Genomic DNA, 12,752 nt, shown 5'->3' on the forward strand with positions numbered 1-12,752 from the left:
AGTCCCACTGTGCTTACGCACAAATGCGAACGCATACGTTACACCCCTGATCGCACCGGTGAGGTATTGTCGCAAACGTCAGAGCGAGAGCAAAAATTCTGACACCAGACCTCCTTTGCAACTCTAAACTGGCAACCTGTAAGGTGTTTAAATCGTCGCCTATGGAGAATTTTAAGCACCGTAGTTTGCCGCTATTCCATGGGCAGACGCAATTTTAAAGCTTGACATGTTAGGTATCTATTTACTCGAATTTACAAAAAAATTGGGCTAACTTTACTGTTTTGTTTTTCTTTTATTCATGAATGTTTTTTTTTCCAAAAAAATTGCGTTTGAAAAACCGCTGCGCAAATACCGTGTGACATTAAAAATTGCTAAACACATCATTTTATTTTATAGGGTCTGTGCTAAAAAATATATATATATATATAAATAATGTTCGGGAGTTCTACTTTATTTTCTAGCAAAAAAAATGTAGGAGTGAAGTGTCAGGATAGGCTTGGGAAGGAGGTGGTTAAATAAAGACTGGTCACAATGTAACACAACTACGGTATAATATCACTAACACTCGTCAAATGAAAAGAAAATGACACGAAACGAGATTGCGCACTGGACCCTGAGAAAACGTCATTGTCCATTTACGAATAAAGCTTTGAGGATCAAACATCTCTGTCTCCAAGGCGACACGCTGTATAAGGGAATTCTATTGGCCGCTGTGGGAAGGAAGCAGGAAGTGCAGTTAGTGGGTGTGGCATTAGCGCAGTCTGTCATTGGTCAGATATACCAGCAGTCGTAGGTGACAGGGAAGTGGTGACATCCCGGGAGAAGATGGTGCTGTTGACTATCCTGAAGAAGCTGAAGCAAAAGGAGCGGGAGGTCCGCCTTCTCATGCTGTATCCACTGTGTGTGGAGGGGGGAGGGATGGGGTCGGTCCGCTGTCTGCTCTGGCTGGTAAAGTTCTCTATGTGGAGGTGAAGGTCTTCCCATTCATACAAAGCAATCGGCCCACTGCAGCTGCTAATGGCGTAGAAGTCCAGCCATGGGCGGAATGGAGGAGCAACTGGAGAGTCATGGCAGGCCTCTGTCTACTAGTCCAGGGCCTGTGTATGGGGGAGGGGGGCTCATTTACCCTGTGTATGGGGGAGGGGGGCTCTTTCAGTCCTGTGTATGGGGGAGGGGGGCTCTTTCAGTCCTGTGTATGGGGGAGGGGGGGGCTCTTTCAGTCCTGTGTATGGGGGAGGGGGGGCTCTTTCAGTCCTGTGTATGGGGGAGGGGGGGCTCTTTCAGTCCTGTGTATGGGGGAGGGGGGCTCTTTCAGTCCTGTGTATGGGGGAAGGGGGGCTCTTTCAGTCCTGTGTATGGGGGAAGGGGGGCTCATTCAGTCCTGTGTATGGGGGAAGGGGGGCTCATTCAGTCCTGTGTATGGGGGAAGGGGGGCTCATTCAGTCCTGTGTATGGGGGAAGGGGGGCTCATTCAGTCCTGTGTATGGGGGAAGGGGGGGCTCTTTCAGTCTTAGCATATTAGAAAATTAGCAGAGCGATAATTTTACATTTTTCTGTGTCCTCGTCCTTCTGTTGAAAATGGTATGAAAATCCTCCAAGGATGGAGGACAACTTCCCCCGTACTCTCTGTCTAGTCTGCAGTCATAATTTATTTCCCATCATGCAGACTTGCTCATTCGATTGTTATAGAACGAATACTGGACAGATAAAAAGAAAAGATCAGAAACAATAAACCACAAAAAAAAACAAAGCCTGTTGTATGAGAATTTCGTACATTTTTCCTTCCTCCGTTCCAACTTGCTGTGAAAGAACTAGGAAAATTGGGTGATGATTCAGCTGGTTTTCTTAGTGCGTCCCCAGCATTAGTGATCCTTATTTGAAAATTATTTTTTGTAGGGATGCACCGAATATTCGGCGGCCGAACATTATTCGGCCGAAAATAGAGAAGATAGCACTTTCGGCATTCGGCCGAATAAGTCAAAAGGCCGAATAATTTTGAGCTGAACAATGTCAGCTTCCGCCCTGACCGCTCACCTTCCTCATTGCGGCTCGCGGCTCCCTTCTCACACGCCGCAGGTGTCCTGTCCGGCCGCGAGTAGGGGGTGTGACGTCACGCGCGCGTCCCGCCCCCTGCTCCTGACTGCGGCTCCTTCACACCACGCCCCGCCCCCCTGTTCGTGGCTTTTGGATCTGGCTGCAGTTCAGGTATGTCATGTGGAGCTGAGCACATTTGGGGGAGAATACGGTAGCTGGCAGCTGCACAAGCATTAGTGTGCAGACTGCCATATGTTGTTACCACTTGCCATGCTCATTACATTAGAGTGCCCTATAAAGTGCCCCTTAAAAAAAGAAAAAAAATGTGCCCAACAGAGTGCTCCCTTGACATAAAATGTGGCCATCAGCGTGCCCCTTATTTTATGCTAAGGGACATGCTGATGAGCATATTTTATTTTAAGGGGCACGCTAATGGGCATATTTTATGTTAAGAGCAACGCTGATTTAAATGTTTTGTTTTGCCCATCAGCGTGCCCCCTAACATAAAATGTGCCCATTAGCGTGCCCCCTAAAAATTGGCAAAATAAATGGAAAAAATGCGAAACACCGCGTTCGGTATTCGGCTTCGGCCAAGAATTTCATTTCGGTGCATCCCTAAATTTTTTGTATAATTTATGACCAGCATAATACGAACCATACGTAAGTCGAATTCTGAACTCATTTCTTTTGAATACAAGAAATTTTGTGCATTCTGTGATGCGATGATGCCACCATTAACTTCAAAATTCGACCTCCTGTTGCTACAGAAAATACATATTTTTTTTATATTTTTTTTTTTTTATTATTTCTTGTGTCCATGTGCATCTTTTTCAATTCTATTTCTCGCACAATTATCCATTATTGATTAGAAAATTGTTTGTTTTTTCAAAAAATTTCCAACATGCCCGACCATTCAAATTCGATGGCCGCACAAAAATCGGCCATTGCTGCGGCCTGCTAATGGTGCGAATTTCGAACGACAATTCTTGTATAAGATTTTCTAAAGACACTTCTTTCGGAATTTGACCCCTGTATGGACAGCCTAACAGAAAAAAAAAGTTTCCAACATTTCCTTTAGGCCCCTTTCACACGAACAATCCAATCAGATCCGCCTGTCAGTTTTTTTTAGGCGGACCTGATCAGATGCTCCATGCATCACTATGGGGCAGCGGATGTCAGCGGAGACATGTCAGCTGACATCCACTGCTATCTGATCCTGTCCGTGAAATCCAGATGGATGGAACATAGGTCCAGCGGATCAGATGAGAACGGACAGGCTGTATTCTTTTGAGTGCTACAAGTCTGGCTGCCATGAAGGAAGATGGGACTTGTAGTTTATTCATAGAGCCCTGCACAGCTGCGCCAATCTAAAAAGTGACAGCTGCTGCAGAAGGTCCACTTGGCACCCTGATACCATACATATGGGTGTTATGGGGTTTAAAAGGTGGAGTCAGCCTTTAAAGTGTTACTAAACCCACAACAGTAAAATCAATGTGTATATGCAGTAAAGCATGCTTGTTATACTCACTGTAGAACCTAAGGGGTTAACCCTCTGCATTGTGTAAAAAGGCTGTTTGATCCTGTCTTCTGTCCCTCCCCTTCTTCCACAGTCCCCAAACCATCTTCTACACTTTAAGTAAATAAACATTTGAATATTCATATTTTATTGATCTTTTCATATTTCAGCGGTGTGCATGGATGTTCATCTCTAAAGTTATTTTGTTGCTTAAAGTGATTGTAGAGTCTGTTGGCACCATGGCTGTGTCTCAGCCAATCAGGAGGGAGAGCCCTGGACTGCCGAGGGACTCGTGGACATCGCTGGACAGAGATGGGGCTCAGGTAAGTATTAAGGGGGCTGGGGCGGCTGCTTCACACAGAAGGCCTCTTATCTTAATGCATAAAAATAACCTTCTGCCTTTACAATGCCTTTAATTCAAAGTTCTGTGTAAGAGTCATTTTCAAAGATGGCTTTTAAGTACCTAATGTCCATGCTGCTAAACGCTCCTCCTTTAACGTGAAATCACTGACCGATCACATCTGGAAATATCTGGAAATATCCATCTCCTGTGTCCCCACATCATTTGTATTTGACAGCGATTGTATGAATACCTCAACACCTTTTTATATTTCCTTTATCAAAATAAAAATGACAAACAATGCTAATAGAACTATAGCCTTGATTATCATATACAGTATCTCACAAAAGTAAGTACACCCTTCACATTTTTGTAAATGTTTATTATATCTTTTCATGTGACAACACTGAAGAAATGACACTTTGCTACAATGTAAAGTAGTGAGTGTACAGCTTGTATAACAGTGTAAATTTGCTGTCCCCTCAAAATAACTCAACACACAGCTATTCATGTCTAAACCACTGGCAACAAAAGTGAGTACACCCCTAAATGAAAATGTCCACATTGGGCCCAAAGTGTCAATTTTTTGTGTGGCTACCATTATTATTTTTACTGTACATACATCAAGCATATCTGTTTTGCATTTTTTTTCTTAACGCCTTCCTACTCCAGAGGTTTAGATAATGCTGGGAAGACTACAATTCTGAAGAAGTTTAATGGCGAAGACATAAACACAATTTCTCCAACATTGGGATTCAATATTAAAACACTGGAGCACAGAGGGTAACCTAATTGTCCTATTTCCATTCAGCTGTCTTGTGTATTCTGTCAGTGGTACCCAGCCAAATTGTGTGTCCCTTCCTGTTTGACGGATGTGAAACCAGACATGCTGGAAAGCTTTTGTTGATCAGTGGCTGCAGCCACTGATCATTGTATTGTGATAGCTGCTGTCAGAATGCAATGTCCCTGCTGGGGGGATTCCTCCATCCACCTCACTTGTGTAGATCAAGGAATCTGTTTAGTTTGGTTTTTATTTTTAAGTAAGTAAGTTGAATGAAAAAAAAAAAAAAAAAAAAACGTCTACGCTTAGCTTTATTTTTGAGAAGAAAATCAAACCCATCTGTATTAGGCAGCCAGATTGCCCCTTTACTACTTATAAGATTTTTGTGTATAAATTTTTTTTTTTTTTTTTTTTTTTTTTTATGGCATTCCATTTTGGGAAGTCTTTTGACCATGTAGTTATGATTTATGTTGACCTTTTTGCACTTTATTCTGTAGATTCAAGCTGAACATGTGGGATGTTGGAGGACAGAAATCATTGAGATCCTACTGGAGGAATTACTTTGAGAGTACAGACGGTTTGATCTGGGTGGTCGACAGTGCAGACCGCGCACGTTTGCAGGATTGTGCACAAGAACTAGCTGGGCTTTTACTGGAAGAGGTGGGTGCATAAGGACCATAACAGTCTTGCCTGGTGATACACATTCCATTATTGTCATACAATAGAAGGAACTGCTTCAACAGTGCAGTGGCAATTTCAGCTTTCACCGAATGTAATATTTTGGCAGATACATTTAGATCTTGTGTTAATAACCGTAATAAGATTTCTTCCGATATCTGACAACCATAGATAGTCAGATATCTTACAGGGGATAGTGATTAAGACGAGTACCATTATTCCATAAATTTTCATGTTTGTTATAGCCCATTTCAAAATGTGGATTTGCCAGTTTTGGCTAAAACCATACAAAGGTAGCCATTTTAAAGTCGCATTTCGTGGCTTCTAAAGCTTGGTCGCATCACTAAAGGCCCATGGTAAATTTTATGCCTGAATGTACTTTCCATCCAAATAGAAACACATTATAACGTATGTTCAAGCAGAGCTCCACCCAAAAGGGGACGCTCTGGTTGTTCGCACCCCCCCCCCCCTCCTTTCACTGCCGCATTTGGCACTTTGTTTTGGGGAAGGGAGCTGGTATCTGGTTTTGACAGGTACCCACTCCATTTCCAGTTAAAATCACGGCAGTGATCCACGAGTATGTCCGCCGCCCCCCCCCTCCCCCCTCACCGGTGCCTTCTGAGACACACACACACACACACACACACAGTTTCCAGAAGACGGCGGGACCATTCAGAAAATGCAGTATGTTTCACGCATGCACAGTAAGAAGCCAGCTGTGAAGCCTGAAGGCTTCACTGCCAGTTTCCCTTAGCGATAATTCAAGAATCGGCTCAGGGTGCCGTCATTGCTGGATCCCTGGACAGATAAGTGTCCTTTTTATTAAAAGTCAGCAGCTACAGTATTTTTATAGCTGGTGACTACATTTTTTTTTTTTTGCCCAGACTGGTTCCTCTTTAATGTGCATTGCAGTGGCCTTTACATCGCACATCAGCAAGTCTCATAATGCACATCAGAAATCATTAATACGCATTGTCATGTTTTATGTGTTTCCATTGAATGCAGTGGGAGGAGTATTGGACAAAACCGCAAAGTGTGAATCCAGCCTTGATTGATTTGCTGCCTTGTGGCGCTCAGCAACATTTGTTTGACAAACCAAAAAAGTGAAAATTCCCATTTTGACAGAACTATGTTAAAAGCAAAAATGTATTTAAAGCAGTATTAAACCCAAAAAACAATATATTGCAGCTTACCAAATCCTAAATGTGGTGACCGCAATAATTTTCTTTTTTAGGATTTTATTTTCGCTTTTTTACCTGCTGCTTTAGCCAGTAACATATTTTCTGAGTTAGAATGTCTCCATACTGGATGGAAAAGCAAAGGAGACACCTTTGGATGACAACATTGGAAGCCTGAGGAGAGGCTAGTGTTAGATTCACTAGCAAATTTAGATGGACTTGACTAAAAAAAAAAAAAAAAAAAAAAACTTGTTTAAACAGTTACAGTTTGTGTGTGTGTGTGTGTGTGTGTGTGTGTGTGTGTGTGTGTGTGTTTTTTTTTTTGTTTTTGTTTTTTTTATTATTTTATTTATTTTTTGGAGGGGGGGGGGGGTTAAGGCTTTTCACAAATAAATGCTGACCATTGTAATCACCCCTGTCAGTGATTATTTGATAAACTGTTTGTCTCAACCCTCCAACTGCCACTTTTGCTAGACACCTGGGTTTTTTAAAAGAAGCTGGAAAACACTTACTGTCTGGCTCATCAGGGGGAAAATAAAGTGAAAAGGAAAACAAATGCAGCCCCTACATCGAGGTATTGATAAGCTGCAATACAATACATTCTTTTTTGTTTAATACCAATTGAAAGCATAATTCAACTTTCAGTTTAAAGCAGAACTAAAGTAAAAATGAAAAGGCTTATGGACAGATGGGAAGAGCAATGTCTCTCCTACAATAAAACAAATTAAAAACTCCTCCACCTGCCTGTTTGTAGTGTTCTGTAGAATGTACACTGAGCTGCACAACTCCCGTCACATTTCCATCATGGTGCCTGTTTGCTGGGATTACTGAACTCCACATGTGCAGGAGTTACGCCCTATTGTGCAAGCCAATTAAGACAGCCAAAGACCAGCACCCAGAAGAAGCTAGGAATAAGGTTGTGATGAGTGTCGGAGAAAAGGAAGTACTGCAGACTTTAGTTCCACTTTAAATCAACTAAATAAAGTCCCAGTGAATCCAAACTAAAAGTATGCAAAGTCTTAGTTTTTTCTTTAGAAGGTAGCCACGGCCTGTAGTAGAAAAGCCTGTGTCCTGCCAGCAGGCTGCAGTGTGTGACCGTTGTTCTGTGTGGGGAAGCAGAGGTCTCTCTGTAGACCCCTGCTAAGTCAATCCCAGAGCTTTATCAGAGAACACAAGCATAGCTATAGGCCTGATTCTGTAAGGGGCACTTTGAACCCCTTCAAAAAGACCAAAGCTTCCATAAGGCAAGGGTCTCACTCTGCAGCAGTTCAGAGGGGGCATGTTTTTTTATTTAGGCTTTTGTTTCTTTAGAAAACAAAACAAAGAAACAAACTAAGTCATTAAACACCTCTTTGCTTTGTTAGACTTGGAATGTATTTAGCTGATTTAAACTGTGGGTTCAATTGGGCATTAAAGCGGAGTTCCACCCTGAAAAAAACATTTTAGATAAAAACACCCCCGGGACAGTTAGGGCTAGTGCATTTAAGCAACAATAGCCTCTGAACTGTCCCGGGGTTCAATTACCTTTTTCGAAGAAATACTTACCTTTGAAAATGTCTTGTCCAGCGCTGCCATCTCAAGTGTGGACAGCTGAAGCCGGAGCGTCCTCTTCAGTGTCGTCGGAGTCCCAGAATGCCCTGCACCAGCCCTGCTCGTCACTTTCGGGGCAGGCGCATCATCCCTGCATAGCTTCTGGGCATGCCCAGAAGCTGTTCAGCAGGAATTGACGTGCCGGCACCAGAAGTGACTAGCAGGGCCGGTGCAGGCTCATTGACTCCTGGGATCGATGACACTCATCTCCCAGGAGTCAATGCAAGCAGGAAGTGACAGCTTCTTTTTCAGGTAATTTAGAGCAAGCGGCCGGAGAAAAGTTGATTTTGAGGGTGGAACTCCGCTTTAAGGATAGTGGCACTCAGTCCCGGGTTCACATATGTGTGATGTCAGACATCGCATGTAATTCGGAGCGCACTGCTCTGAAAATCACAGGTGATGTCTGTGCATACAGATTGCATGGCTGAATTTGCATTGCTTTCGGACACAACTCTCACAGGACCCTTTTTTTGGGTCCGCACCAGAATCTGATCTCATGGATATTCACACCTATGCGATCCGATTTATGTCGAACTGACAGCTCGCACTGCGATATGTTAACTGATCTGGGGGTGTGGTTAACTTTGTATTGACACCCCCAGCGATTCGCACATGACAGTGTGAACTGCCTGCGAGTTCAATGCAATGCGGGAACCCGCAGTGGATTTTCAGGTTCCCCCATCGCATATATGTGAACCGGGACTAAGTCTACATTTCAACACTAATAGTCTTATGTGGCTTGGATGTTCCTCTGACATGGTTAGTAAGATTCTAAATGTATTCCAGATTCTATTATTACTGAGAATAATAGAAGGTGAAACATCTGGCAGTCCCTGAGCCACTAGTGTGCTACGGGGACCTGCTGCAGTGTTCTTTCCAGTAAAGCCAAGAAATGGATGTGGAATATGCATGTTAAAGGCTTAATTTTCCTTAATTCATATAAAAAATAATCTGTTGCAAAAAGTTTCTAAACTATATCAGTTTATGCTTTGTCTGACAAGAATTCTTTCTGTTGAAGTGGTATTTTCCACTGTACAACATGACCCAGTTTTTACCAATGTGTGTTGCATTTGCTTTTTATATTTGGTTTTGTATAGAGGGCTTGAGTGCTGACAGTTGTGATATAGTGTGTGTGTCACCATTCTGCTTACCGTATGTCATTCATGATTTATTTATTTTTTAATTTCACCCTCTTCAGAGGTTATCAGGAGCAACATTACTGGTATTTGCCAATAAACAAGATTTGCCTGGTGCATTATCAAAAGATGCCATCCGCGAGGTGAGTAACAAGTCTTGTGAAGTGTATAAAAATGCTCATACCATTACTATTATGTATGTGATTATTATAATTTTTTTATTATTATTATACAGGTTTTTAATAGCACCAACAGTTTGCACAAAGCTTTACAAGATGAAGGCAGACATAATTTTAATTTGGTACAAGAGGAATCAGAGGGGCCCTGCTCATTAGAGTTTACAGTTTAAGAGATCCTATGTAATGATATCCCATGCAAACTGCTGAAACCACCAGTCAGATTTCACGTTTCATTTTAGAGCTGTTGCATGTTACTTTAACCCCTTCACGCTAACAGTAGGCGTACATGAAGCCCCACTGTTTTTTTCTGTGGGGCCCTATATTATGCATACCTCTACCCTCATACATTATCTCTATCATCTCTCCTTGCAGAGAAAAATAAAGTGTGCGCAAAATGTGATCTAGATTAGTGTTTGGGTCAAGTAAGGGTTAAAGGTCAGGGTGAGTATATTTTTGGGCAGCATTTAAAAAAAAAAAAGAAAAAACATTTTTTAAATTACTATCAACAATGGAGTGACTTATCATACGATGTGACCGGTCCGGAATATTGCCGGAAATGTTAAAATTGGTGCAACGTGGACTTTGAGGTGCTACACTGACTTGAAAAAGTAGTACATGCACTGATTTTGGCGATTTCGGTGTGCGACTTGAATAGACTGTGTGCATGAAGCCGCACAGATGTCTTCAAAGTCGCACTGAGATGCGGCTTTGAAATTGTGCAATTTCAGATAAAGTCACATGATTTCAAAGTCGCGGTCAATGTAAACGGGTCTTAGTGTCAGTGTGTTTTAAGGCCCCTTTCACACATGCAGACCGTTCATTTCATCAGTTCAGTCGAGTTTTTTCAAAGAAAAAGTGGATAAAGTTTACATCAGTTTGTCGTTTGTCATCAGCTTTTCATCGGTTTTTTACATCCTCCAGTTTGAGCCCTAACCAGAGGCCGGAGCCATTTATTTTCGTGCAAAAACTGACCGTTTTACATCTTTTTTTGTCCGATCCATTTTTTTTAAAGTGGAACTTTACCCGTAACAACTTGCTTCTTACTGGGGGTTGCCATTTTGCTGAAGCCCAGAGCTCCCAAACAGCAATAAATCATAAAGTGGAACTAAACACATTGATTTAATGGTTTCAAAAAACAGTTATATTGAATGCCCAGTTTGCTAACTGTCACATTTGCTTGTGTCCTCAAATGAGCTGTCAAACCATCAAATGACTGGTGTCCTAACTGATTACATGTGCAGCACCATGGCAGCTGCAGTTTAAACAGAAGCAGCTTCCTTGGCTGTAAAGGATAGGAGGGTTTAATTCTGCTTTGAGGCTGTCAGCAGATCGGGCTCTACAAACTCAGCAGTGCCTAAAATGGGTGAGCAACTGAGCATGCGCAGAGCAGGGTGAGACAGAGTTTTACTGGATTTTAAACGGTACAGACACTTTTTTTTTTTTAATTTTTAATGTTTTACATAGCAATACCTGCAAAATGGGCCAGCCTGAAGTGATCTATGGTAGCAGGACTTCATTTTCTGAGTAAAGTTCTAATTTAACGGAAGAAAAATAGGGCTTTGATCTATTTAAAAAAATAAAAATAAAAAAAAAGGATGTTGACAGAAGCAGATGTAAATGATCATCCATTTACATCAGTTTTTCCATAGAGATACATTGATGTCCGTTTTTTTTTTTTTTTTTTTTTTTATCTGTCAAAGGATGGATGAAAAATAGACAAACGGTCCACTTGTGAAAATGGGTCAATGGGTGCTTGGGTAGGATAACAAAAAATGTGCACTATTTTTGGGCTATACTACGGGAACTAACATACACATATGTGGTATCGCTGCGATCATTAGAAGCAGGACAATTTTATTTTGGGTTGTTCTTTGGTGGTAGGTTATGATAGTAACAAGAAATATACAGCTACATGTAAAAAATATATAATTTTTTACTATTTTGGGGCCAGTTTTCCTTTTGATAATAAAACAAAATCAGGAGATATCCATTACTCTTTACCACCAAAAAAAGCCAAATTTGTCCTGAAAAAACCAAGGAATAATCCACCTGGATGCAAAAAATATTTGTGATGATATGATCCATGTCAAAATTGCGAACTGCATTAACATTTTTTTTACCCTTAGGCATGAAGGGGTTAATTATTGCATACAACTAGTAAAAGAAGAGAGTGGGGTAGCCTTGTTCATTGCTGTCTCTGTCTTCCTGCAGGCTCTGGAGTTGAACAACATTAAGACCCATCACTGGTGTATACAAGAATGTAGTGCAGTGACTGGAGAAAACCTCCTGATAGGGATAGACTGGTTATTGGATGATATCTCCAGCCGAATTTTTACAGCCGACTGAGGGGAACTCAATGGAAGAAAGGAAGCAAGTGGTTAAAAAAGGATCATAAGTCTTATTTATTTATTATTTATTCAGCAGATTAAAATCCTAACACCGCTCTGCCATTCAGGCATAACTAAGTGATAAGCAGGTATTGTAATGCGAAGGGAGTCAGAAGTGGTGCATGTACTTCAATAACACAAAAGCTTTGAGTCGGGTATACCGTTCTAAAATAACTTCTTGGTGATAAATAGAGCACTTTATAAGAATCTAGTCAAATAACAACATAATCTCACTTAAGAGTTTAACTGTTTTTTTTTTAAAACACTTAACACCAAAACCTTTGTAAAGATCTGTGCAGCCCATCGTGTACAAAGCTCATTCAAAGTTTATGCTAAATATCTGTGTTTTATGAAATAATGCAACATTTTTGTCAGCCACAGACATTTCCTCGCATTTACAATACAACAGCAAATCAAGGAGCAGTGCAGAAAAGTGGATAGGGAAAGTACTTGGGCATGTACATCTGTGGTCGGTGTAGTTTGGCATTTGCACCCCCAGCAGAGCGCTACTACTGTTTTAGCAGACATAAGAGCACTGCTTTAAGCAGAATGTGCACAGCTAACCAGTCTTTCAGAACAAACTGCCCCAAAGACTGCCTGGAAATATTGGTAAAGATTGCTGCTGAAAGAACTAACATTTATTAGCTGCAACTTTTACAGCATAACTATGGGCAAAATTAAACATTATTTGTATTATGCAGTCTTTCACTAGCATTAAAGTGAAAGTAAATGGCGAGATAAATTGTAGTAAAAAGCTCCTTGCACAATGTGTGAGTATGCACAGCATATTTGTACTTTATGGCACACTTGCCCACCAGCAAAAGTGATCCTCTGCAGCACTTAAACTGCAACACTCCATCTTTACCTGGTCTTCTTCCCAGTGTGGGTTCCTGAGGAAGTGATGTTCAGGGGTTTCAAATGCTTGAATCTTTG

The 12,752-nt window shown here is 41.4% G+C and overlaps 1 protein-coding gene across 1 annotated transcript; it reads left to right on the forward strand.

The window, feature by feature from the left end:
- Positions 1 to 808: 808 nt before the first annotated feature.
- Positions 809 to 11,961, forward strand: ARL2 (ARF like GTPase 2). The gene is made up of 5 exons (XM_082270884.1): positions 809 to 890; positions 4,563 to 4,673; positions 5,169 to 5,331; positions 9,316 to 9,396; positions 11,644 to 11,961. The coding sequence occupies exons 1-5, from the start codon at positions 826 to 828 to the stop codon at positions 11,776 to 11,778; spliced, it is 555 nt and encodes a 184-aa protein (XP_082127010.1). The 5' UTR covers positions 809 to 825; the 3' UTR covers positions 11,779 to 11,961.
- The last annotated feature ends 791 nt before the right edge of the window (positions 11,962 to 12,752 follow it).

The sequence above is a fragment of the Pelophylax lessonae genome (genome assembly GCF_965119305.1).
Source record: "Pelophylax lessonae genome assembly, chromosome: 10".
In the NCBI taxonomy this organism is placed as follows: Eukaryota; Metazoa; Chordata; class Amphibia; order Anura; family Ranidae; genus Pelophylax; species Pelophylax lessonae.

Bases quoted from the DNA above. Each gene is read 5' to 3' on its own strand.
- ARL2 (XM_082270884.1), top strand. From the start codon at position 826: ATGGTGCTGTTGACTATCCTGAAGAAGCTGAAGCAAAAGGAGCGGGAG. The intron at 891-4,562 runs GTATCCACTGTG...TTCCTACTCCAG, and splicing joins GAGGTCCGCCTTCTCATGCT to AGGTTTAGATAATGCTGGGA. The intron at 5,332-9,315 runs GTGGGTGCATAA...CACCCTCTTCAG, and splicing joins CTGGGCTTTTACTGGAAGAG to AGGTTATCAGGAGCAACATT.